General features: G+C 36.5%; 1 protein-coding gene across 1 annotated transcript in view; it reads right to left on the bottom strand.

Annotated features, from left to right (window-relative positions):
- The window catches only part of NOL10 (nucleolar protein 10), a gene marked incomplete at its 5' end in the record, with an annotated part of 52,433 nt that extends 41,610 nt beyond the window's left edge, over positions 1-10,823 (bottom strand). Inside the window, 8 exons of the mRNA XM_009699949.1 lie at positions 301-386; positions 907-967; positions 2,394-2,459; positions 3,185-3,321; positions 7,187-7,224; positions 8,993-9,070; positions 9,852-9,950; positions 10,778-10,823. Of these exons, the coding sequence (XP_009698251.1) occupies positions 301-386; positions 907-967; positions 2,394-2,459; positions 3,185-3,321; positions 7,187-7,224; positions 8,993-9,070; positions 9,852-9,950; positions 10,778-10,823 (611 nt within the window). The remainder of the gene's footprint in view (positions 1-300; positions 387-906; positions 968-2,393; positions 2,460-3,184; positions 3,322-7,186; positions 7,225-8,992; positions 9,071-9,851; positions 9,951-10,777) is intronic.
- Positions 10,824-11,140: the final 317 nt, after the last annotated feature.

Here is an 11,140-nt window from a genome sequence, read left to right on the forward strand (position 1 = left end):
TAAGTGTTAAAAATAGCTAAGATACTTAGCGTCAAATAATTTACAGATATCACTCACAAATACCACTTCAAAAAGCTTCATTGTTTACATTCACAACTTGTGGTTGTATAGGAAATTATCCACTACTACTCAGATCAATAACTAAGAGACTCCTTTATGACTAAGAAAACCCTTTACTCATGCTAGCAATCAGAAGAGAAGACCATGGGCAGGTCATTTTAATGCAAAGTGGGATCTGTTTCTAAAAGCAAAACTGAAAAAAATAGAAGAACACACTTGAAAAAGGTAGCCTTTACTCACTCTGTGTCTGCTGTCACACTGCTTAAAGCACAGTCCAACAGCCCAACTCGATGTCTAGTTCTAGGATCCCAGCATTCCACTTTACCCTAAACAGTTTAGAAAATACATTTCAAGCTTATGCAATAGATGTCTGGTATTCTGAAAATGTCTAAATAAAATTATGAATTATTTAATCCATGAATAATTAATCAAACTTCCCAGGTTGACATGAGCTGTTCTAATAAAAGCAGACAAACTCCACACATTTCATTTATATTTTTTAAAAACATGATCTGAATCAAAATCATTAACACTAAATTTCCGAAGATTAACAGGGCACACTTGCTACCTAATTTCTACAGATGGCTATACTATAAAGGAAGATAACATTATTTTCTCTCCCTTCTGCAAAATCTCAGGCATCTCGGCAAGCAAGGTAGCTCAGAAGTTGTACCTGCACTAAGCTTGAAAAAGTCATCTTGTTTAACAGATCTACACTTAACATAGCAAATGAGATCAAATTAATTAATTAGGTTCGTCATGATTTCTTCTTATCCTTATGCAAACTAATATAAAATAAGAAACGAATACTACTGCCCTTTTTATAAAAGGAATGCAAATACTTACCTCAGCTGTCCCCATAGCAAACAAGAAGTGTACAGGATTTATATCACAGACATTACTCTCTCTAAAACACAAAAAGGAGCAAGTTTAATGACCTCAGAATAATTTAACACATGAACAATTAGAAAGATTTCTGATCATGTACACTATGGCTCAGCCTGGAAAAGCAAAAGCTGGAGGGAGGGATGGATGGCCACCTAATAGCAGCTTCCCATACTTAAGAGGAGCTCACCAAGAATCTAGAGCCATCAGAGACAATGCTGATTACTTGAAACAGGTAATATTCCAACTGGATGTAAGGATAATATTTTTACGCTATGCAGAAAATTAAGGACTGGAATGGGTTGCCCATAGAGGTTGCGGAATTTCCATCCTTGGAGTTTTCAAGACCTCCTGGGAAAATTCATCTGAACTCAGTGTGACCATGCTTTGAGCAGGAGGCTGGGCTCCAATCTGAATGATTCTGCATTTCTCTGCCCATACACACCACCAAGTCATGCCATATCGCTCTGTTCCGCTATATTCTTAAACAATTAAATTATGTCAAAGAGTCTTCCAGATTACTTACGTTTTGAAGCTTACATCTCCAACATATTTTGATGAATGGTCTGCCTTCCTTCCCCTCACCCAAGTATCCTATTTCTCTAACAGGGTACCCAAGAGCCCTGTATTTCTCCAACAATTCTTCATAAGTACAAATATTTCTCTTTACACCACTCATCCCAGCGCTTTCCAATTTCTTCCATTCAAAGCCCTCTACCTCTACTTCTATAACTCATCCAACTCCCCCACCTCACAACCTTCTCACAACTTCAAGTCTCATCTCTCTAATTCAGATTTTACCCTACACCTTTAGCTCTCCTGCTCCAGGATTTCCCCCTTTTTTTTCCTGCCGCTGAGTTTCTGTATTGTGCCTTCCCAAATATTGCTTCGTCCATTAAGCTATCCTATCCACTGAGCGCCAGCTGTTGCCCACCAACTAGCTACTTTATCTAGTCAAGTCTCTTCTCATCTGCTTCTCCCCACATAAAAGAAGACAACCAGCTCCTGCTCTGGTAGGGTTTTCAAAAGAATCAGACGCATGCTGGAGATACAAAAATTCTCTTTGGGCTACTCCAAGAGCAGAAGGACAAAGACATGTCTGGGAAAGTACATACCCTGTGGGTAGATCTCTATATGATGGCTAAATTGAGCAATAATGGCAAAGTTTTAATGAAATGCTCTTAAGATCAAGTTATATAATACCTATTACAAGTCTATATTAAGCAATTTTAAAATATCCACAAAAGAAAACTCAATTAAAACACAAAAACTAGAACAAAGAATTACAGAACATAAAATAAAATGAGGCTCAGACTCAGCATATGTTCCTTTTCAACTCTACAACTCGTTTAGGCAGTATTCAGATACACTACTCAGGGCGAGCATGCTAGTAGTTTGCTTCCACCTGGTGGAAAGAAGACAGATAGACGTCATGCAAGGTAACTTACGAAGCATCAGTTTGCAGCGAGTTGAGAAACCTTCCTTGTTCCAGATTTAGCCTGTATACTTCAGAACTACAAAGGAAAAATCCAAAATTACTCCTTTCTCTTACAAATACCGAAAAATACTGTTATAAGTTAGGAAGAGTTATAAAGGTTCTTGCTGACAGCCTAATTTTACTAAATATACAATTTTCAGACTTCACATTCTGAAACATAAGACACATCTCTCCTTCACTGTTAAAAACAGAGGAAAATGTGCATTGCAGTATCCTACCAATTATTCTTTTTCCAGGGAAAAGATGCCTTAATTCCTTTCTTAAAATTCTTTAATTTCCTATGATTTATATTACATCTTGAATTGCTACTTATTTTGCTCGAAACCCTAAAGAATTCACTTTATCTTTACCATGTCTTCTCACAAACCCAATTAATTATTTTATGTGATTTGACTCACACTTTAACAGCAACAAAATACCAACCAGGATTGAAAAAGTTATTTAATTTTCCTTGCTTAGATGCTATTACCTTTTTAAAACAGTACATTGAATTGCAATTTTTATAACAAATTTGCAATATACAATGTACCTGGTTCAAGAATCAAAAAAAAAAGTCTTAAAACAGTACAGGAAACTGAATTAATCTTAGTCTTCCCACTCTTCAAAAACAGTCTCCCTTATTAACTTGTAAGGAATTGCCACTTCTTCTAATTTTTAACTTTTCTGGTATTTTAACATTCATTTTACCCTTGGAAAACACTGCTAACAAAAGTGAAACAAAATAATCCACTTAATCAATACCTTGCTCCTACAAAATACAGGTCACATGACGGATAGTGATAAGAGAAGTCTCTACCAAATTTTGGTATTCTTGTCCTGTAGTAATGGCCGTGTTGCGAATGAAACTCCACAAACCTGTCACACTGCAAGAAGACAATCTGAAAATAAAATAGAGAGCACTGAAATATACAGAAGCAGATTACAATCTCCTCAACTTGTCTTACATCACAAACTCCAGTGATTTTTTTTCAAGCTCACACAGGTTTATCACAACTCATTCAAATCATTTCTGTTAAAAAGACAGAATCAACTAGTGCTTCATCATTCTCACTAGCCACAGCAAAGAGCTTTATTAGTAAAGATTAAATGTATATTCACAAGAGTACATGTGATACCCTGAAAGTGACTCCGCAACCAGAAGCAGTACAGTCACCTCAGTGTTAACCCTGCACCAAAATTAACATCTGTACTTCTTTCAGACACCAGAGTTAATCATTTCTTCCAGGTACAATGCCATGCAGACACCAGTATGTTCATAGGTACTAAGCACATGAACTATACATCCTGATGCATGACAAGTGTTCCAATAAATTGCATCAACGACCTTTGCACTTTTTTTTTGGGTTTTTTTGCCAAGTGAATAAGCACACCGTTTCTTTCTGAAACTTAGACAAACATCTCAGTCCCGGAAAAGCCCACAGGGAGGCATTACTAGATCTATACTAGTAAATAAAATAGGTCAGAACCTGCCCCTATAGTCCTGATGGCAAGTTAACATGGCACAACTCCTATCCATATGAGGGAATTCTTCCCACTCCAAACAGAGACAGTATCATCCACACCATCCGTTACACTCATGCTGTATCTCAAACTGTGCCCACACACTCTGTGACAGAGAAACAGTTGGCCTGGCCTAAACTCATGCCACGATGCATGCAATAATACCGATAACCACAGGCTAAGTCTGGACTCTGAGCCTCATCCCTATTTAGCTCAGATTAGAAAAGTGCTAGTTTAGTTTAGAATATGTATAGTCCATGCATCTTCTAGAAGCAGTAGATAATCAAGATTTTAAATTTCCTACTGCTGGACTACATTGCTAGCAACACAAATAAGGATGACAAGCTCAGGAAAGGTGAGGTACAAAAGTTATTTTGAATATATTGTCTTTATTTACACATCTAACCTGTCATCTTTATATATCTGTATATTCTTCCCTCGTGAGACAGAGAAAGTACTGACCTGGGCTAGTACCTCATGCCTATTTATCATCAAGTCCCCCCTTACTTGTGCTTTTTCTGACATCAGAAACCCCAGCATTTCAACTTTTATTCATGAACTTGCTCATCTTGGTCCAAGACCAAGTAGAGTATCATCTTTCAGAAGTGTAACTACAATTTCATATGAGATTACAGATGCAGCTGCACAGTTGATGTAACACAATGATGTTTTTCATATACATCCCAATCAATCCTTTGTGTGCCTAATGCCTTTATGCTTTTAACTGGAGGTTTACAACAAGCAAAGCTCTTTACTTCTCTGTTTGAAACAATGCCCAGATCAAATCTTTTCTCTATCACCATTGTAAATGTCTGCATCTTCATGCAGCACAGAAGCTACACAAACTATGAGAAGAACACAAAAGTAAACCATATTTTAAAATATAAGTATCACAGTCTCTTAGTCCACTACAAGTAAGCTATCAAAAACCTGTTACCAGGAAGAGAGAAGATGCAGTTTGCTTTCAATGAGGAAAGTGAATTTCATTCTCACTCACTTCTACCTCCAAAAAGATTTTAGAAAGTTTTTGATAGTTGCCAAAAGCAACCAAGTATTCTGCTAATGACTGCCTTACCTTTAATAATTTTCTATTTTAAGATAAATTTCTATGATATTGGACTTGAAGATATTTGTGTCCTCTTTCATTAGCAGCGGATATAACTCACTTTAGTATGAAGGAAAGACAAACATGATTAATTTTGGTCACCACCAGAAAACTACAATCTCAGGGTGGCAAAAGCATAGCCACAGGTGTCTGGCAAAAATACTAAGCAGAAATATGTGTCTTTTTGCAAAAGGCTGTGGGAAAAAAGCTATCATCCTCTCTTAAGTCTGAAACAGTCCAAGTCTAAAACTTCTAAGTTTAAAACCTAGGAGAGCACAGAAGTGTAACTGGCTTTATGGATACCAGTATGAACGAAAGCCAACAGCGTGCTCTCACTGTGAAAATGCAAATAAGGCTCAAAAGGCAACCTTACAAGGACAGCGGGAGCAGACTGGAGAGAAGCTATTTCCCCTCCACTACTAACGGATGAGGCAGTGAGCCTAGTGTTGGGCCTCCCAATTCAAGAGGGACATTGAGAGCATCAAGGAGGCTACCAAGACAGACCAGGGGCAGAACACAAAATGTACAAAGAAAGGTTGGAAGAATCTTAGCTTGTTTAGTCAGGCAAAGAGCAGCCCGCAGGACAACCTAATAGTGGCCAGCAACTGAACTGCAATTACAAAAATGACAGTCAAACTCTTTGCACTAGCAAGAGTGAAAATTTCAAATTTCCCTGGGCAGCTTGGACAGGAAGGAAAAATTCTTTACATCGAGGTAGTGCAGCACTGCAACAATTTATTCAGCGAACTTGTGGTACCACCACGCTTGCAGTTTTTGACAGTCCTGTTCAAGCATCATATACGTCTGAAGGTCCCCTTCCAATCGATATTTTTATGATTCTAAGCATTTCAAGTGTAATTTCTCAAATATTGTTCCCTCTTTCTAACATGTTCAAAACATTATGACAGCTACCTGAAACTAGTTTTCTTTCTAATGATTTAGTAATTTTTACGAAAATAAAATTGAAAATAAGGTTCTATTAAGTTGTGAAAGTAGGGCTTTAGTCTGAAATATAGTACCAATTCCAGTTGAAAACACACACAAGCCTTACTGTTTGTAACTAGTCAGAAACATATTTGCAAACACAATGTGTTCCTCAGTCTCCCAAGTAACTGCTCATCTGTACAACCAGAAACATTCTCCCACAGACAGACAAGTGGGAGGCTACTGTACTGTATCAGTTGCTGCCTTCTGTTACTTGAATTCATGCACATTCCTGGAAATCTCAAGAAAAATTTCAGAAATAATAAAGCTAGAAGGCTAGATGATGATGTCTCTGATCAAATAGAAATATTTATTAAAACAAGCCTGTAGCAGAAATGCTAAGGTCTCTTCTCAGAAAAAAAAACTATTAAAATAAACACACACAAAAAAGTTTTTTGTCCTAATGAAATTAGCAAAATTATATGCTTAAACTTTGCATTTAATTTGGAATATAACCCCTTGATGAATCAGTAAAGCAAAGTTTACAGAAAGAGGCAACATCTTTTATTACACCAACTGCTGCAGCTGAAGAAAAGAGCCAGTTTTCTAGAACTGTTTAACAGTCCTGTTAAACAGAATTAGAAGTGGTAACTGTATTGGGCCTGAAAAAGGGCTGACGGTCCTAAGAACTCACTTGTTTCCTCCAGGTACAGTACTTCTTAAAAAAAAAACAAAACAACAAACTTCTCTCCACAATTTTTGCTTCATTCATATGCTTATAATCATCATGGCTACAACAATGCTGACAAATCAGGCTATTAACTTACCTATAGCTATCCCACCTGTCAAAAACGGTGTATCTGTGTATCACTTGTCACAAAGGATTGTGACTAAATATTATCCCAGAAAGAATAACTAATTCCACTTTTCACATTATTTTGTTTATAGGATAGCTCATTATTTGAAGTTTTTCTCTACCACAGACAAAAGACTTTAAAAGTGGTAAGGCAAATTATAATACAAAGAGACAAAGAAAACAAACAACATTTTGAAGGTGCAAAAACTGTTTATCCTGTTTGCTTTTTTTAAAAAAATCCAAACTTTTCTGTTCCAAAAGTTGTGTTGATTGACTGGCCTTTACTATATATGAAAATGCATTTTAATATATACATTAAACAATTTTTTCATTTATACATTGAAAACATTAAACATACCTTTGAGTAATCATCTGATAAAATCTCAAACGTAACCACTAGAGGAGAGAGCAAGAGAATTTTAAGTCAACTAAATAAGCAAACTTATTTGCAAACATTGGCATAAATCCTGAAAACATTTACACTCATGCTAACCTTTAGTCATATAAGTATTCCCCACAGGTGTCAATGCATAATGCAGGCATTGTGATAAAAATCTTTAATTATATAACTTTATTTGCAAAATAGTAAGCAGTTCTCTCAAACTTTAGAAACATATGAAGCATCTTGTAATCTTTTATCGTTCTTGTATACTTGACACTTTCCTCAAGACAATGCTCAATCATGTATTTATTGGCGTGGGGAAGGTCTAATCAAATGGTTTTCAGCAAGTGTGTAGTCCACTGACCTTTGGTAATCCATCAGAGATTATAAAAAATGACAGGAGTTCAGACATACTATGCACAAACCTGCACATGCAACCCTTCTAAGGGGTCAGCACTTCCACAGAAAAAGTTTTAAGGCTCAAAAAAAAAAAATCACTAATTTGAAAGCTACTATCCATGCTAAACACTGCCATGTATTGAACTTTGCCTAGTCTTACATTAGCTGGGTTGTAAACGTTAGGGAGTAGCTGCTACAGCTAAATTGGTTCTATTTAAATGAGGTAGCTCATTTAAAGTTACCTGAAGTGACTCTATGCTACATTTCAAATTAAACATACTTTTGCACTCTAGCAAGATGTCAGTTCAAAAAAAATTCCTTTAAGCTCTAATTACCAGCAAGCATTTACTATTACAATGACTCCTACTCTTTTAAGGCAGGTCTCACTCTTGCCATACTTTCCTCTCCCCAGCCTGTCTGAACCCTTGCTCCTACTACCTCCCTTCTTACTATGTTGTATCACTGTCCCTTCATCCCTTCACCCTACATGACTCCTTGTAGTCTTGAGGCACAGGGTAAAGAAACACCACCATGCTCTACTTCCCTTTTCCTGACCTAAGTCAGTAGTTCTCAATTTCTATTTTTCACATCACTCGTACACACATCACAGTCTCTTTCTTCCATAATGATTTAGGACTTCTGCCACTCTATGCTCATTCCCTCGTTGTTTTGGTCATCCCTGTATCCCAGTTTTCAGCCATCAGTCTTCTAACAAAAGCCAAACCAAACACCCAAACATCATTCCCCAAATCTATGCACCCTACAACTCAGAGCCACAGCAGTTCTGACCTCCTCCCCTAGTTTAACTGCCAGCACATTCTCCCCTTCCCATTGTCTAGATGGCTCCTTGTTTGCCTCACCATAGTTGTTCTCCTTCCAAATTAGTAGCAAACAAGGTGTAATTACGGCTTTGGCCATGCTACCATCTATCCCTAAGTACCTTGTTTCCAAGAAAACAAACAAAAAACCAGTGAGAATTCACTTCAGTAACGACAGTGCAACCACAGTGTTTTCTCCTACCTCACTGCTTCACAGAAAGGGAAAAAAAAAGGGAGATCTGACAACTACCCAGCCATCGAGCCCGTGTTGTGTTCCCCAAACAGAGTGCAGCCTTCAGCCACATTCACTCTCTCAGCTCTGTGCTTAGTGGCCCAAGGTAAATCTTACATTCCTCACACTGTTCCCAAGAGAGGAAAGAACTTCGAAGGAGGAGGAAAAGGGAAAAATACAGGGATAAAGACTAGGTAGTGTTTTACTGTAGATTCTAACATTCCCCGAAAGTACGTTCTGTCCCCTCAGTACAGGGAGGGAAATTTCTACTTGAGTCCAACCTGACTTACATATGAAAGATACCTTGTACTGACAGCCATAGCTTATACTAACCTTCAGAATCTAAGCATCTTTCAAATTTCTGGGATAACTGATAGGTATCAAAACAGCGGATCCTTGGCTTGTAAGTTCCTGAAAGAATAATTTAACAAAAAATTTAAACAAAAAGATATCATTAAAGCATTTTTTTAAAATATAATGTCTACATATACAGGCTTTACTGCAGTTCAACTATAAGTATTCTGATCTTACCAAAGTCTCTGTAACTGGAAAAATATGTCTTTTAAAAATATAACCTTACGGCCTGGTTTTTGTCTTTGGTGCCTGGAAGCATCCTACTTGTATGTACATTCTTCTGATTACCAGATACATCATACAGAATTTAATAATACCTTCCAGTAAGTCTGAAAGATCAAGTCTCCTTATGCCATTAACGCCTAGTGAAGTATTCATGTTTGGATCCTGCTTTGACACTTACAAAACATAGCATTATCCTCCATCCTTTAAAACAATACTCAAACAATGATGTTCAGAAGTTACTTAAAGCAAATTTATGAATATACAATAAAAATAATTAAGAACTCAGTTTTTAACTGTATTATAAACAGTTTGGGTTTTAATTGTATTATAAATCCCTGGTCGCAGGAGGGTGGACTAGATGATCTTCCCTTCCAACCCAAACCATTCTATGATTCCATGATTCTAAGAATATCTGTATTCTAAAAAGTAGTGTTTCACAATACTACTACCAAGACAGCCACTCTATCACATCTGAAGAGTAAGCTTCCAAAACTCTGTTCAATGCCACATTTTAAACTGAACTCTTATCAATTCTACCTGAAATATTAATTCTGCAGTCAAGATTTTCTAGCACTTTTGGCCTCTGCTACAGAGAGACACTTTGTTAACTCACCAACTGCCATAATATACTGTCCATCTCTTGATACCTTAATCTTTGTGCTAACCGTGGGCATTTCAAAGTCTTGAATAAGTTCAATTCTTCTACGGATATCTATAAAGAAGAAAAAAAAAATTGTAAAGGTAGCATAATTGTATCAGTCCAAAAAACTGTAATGGTTTCTTATGGAAGCATGTTGTCCTGGTTTGGCTAAAACAAAACCAATTGTCCTTTCAGTAGATTTTCCTTAAGTTTCTTCTAAGTTAACTGAATATAAGGAATATCATTTCAGATCTTTTACAGTATAAAGATCTTTTAAGTATAATTAACACATTATAAGCAGATTAATACACTCTGTTAACCCTGTGAAGTAGGCTACTTCCATGCAAAATAAATGTCTATTCTGAGGTAACTATGTAACAAACTATTATATAACATAGTAGCAAATATTTATCACACACTTTACACAATTGAGATGTTGTATAATGTATTCCATCCTGCTGTCAATTCCATGCATTTTTTGGTTCATTGACTTTCTTGTACAACACTTCCTATGGTATGTAAATAGCCATTTTTATTTTGTATAACAAGTTTAGCGTAAATGATGCTGTCTCTGCACTCTAAGATTAGCATAATACCATAAAGGAGTTTATAGTTGGACTTTATCATAAGCTATACACAGAATTCATCCATCATATTTCTGTACAATCTGCAATCCCAATATTTAATGTCTGAAACTTAAAACAACGTTGCTAATACTCTGTTCATATAAAGCCATACAGGAAGTTGAAGTAACTATTTGTAGCTTTAATTCTGTAGTTTTTCAAATATGAGCTATGCATAACTTCCTTGTATCAGTTAGTAAAGCATCTCCCTCTGGACCTGCATGTTGTGTATGTGTAGCTGAGTATTCCTGAGGACCTTGTGATGGGAAAACTCACCCACATCTTTCTTCTGTAAAGCTCTTTTCTTCCTGTCTGAGAGCCACTGTAAGAAAATAAATAAATCAGTCTTAAGCTCATTATTCATAAAGGAATGAAAGAATCATTTGAAGTTTATCCAACTTGGAATCATAAGACATTTAGGTCGTTAATTCTTTTTTTCTTGAATATTTTAATATTTCCACTGGTAAGTTTAACCATTCCACACCAAGAAAACTTACAAAGTCGTGGTTTATAAGGGTCTGAGGAATAACACACCTACAACTAGAGATGCACGCATTCAAACCGCATTTTTGGTTTAAAAAACACTCATCGGTTGTTTTCGTGAGCGATCCCCACCCACAACACAAGCGCAGACGGCGA

The sequence above is a fragment of the Cariama cristata genome, unplaced genomic scaffold, assembly GCF_000690535.1.
Source record: "Cariama cristata isolate BGI_N322 unplaced genomic scaffold, ASM69053v1 scaffold11345, whole genome shotgun sequence".
NCBI lineage: Eukaryota > Metazoa > Chordata > Aves > Cariamiformes > Cariamidae > Cariama > Cariama cristata.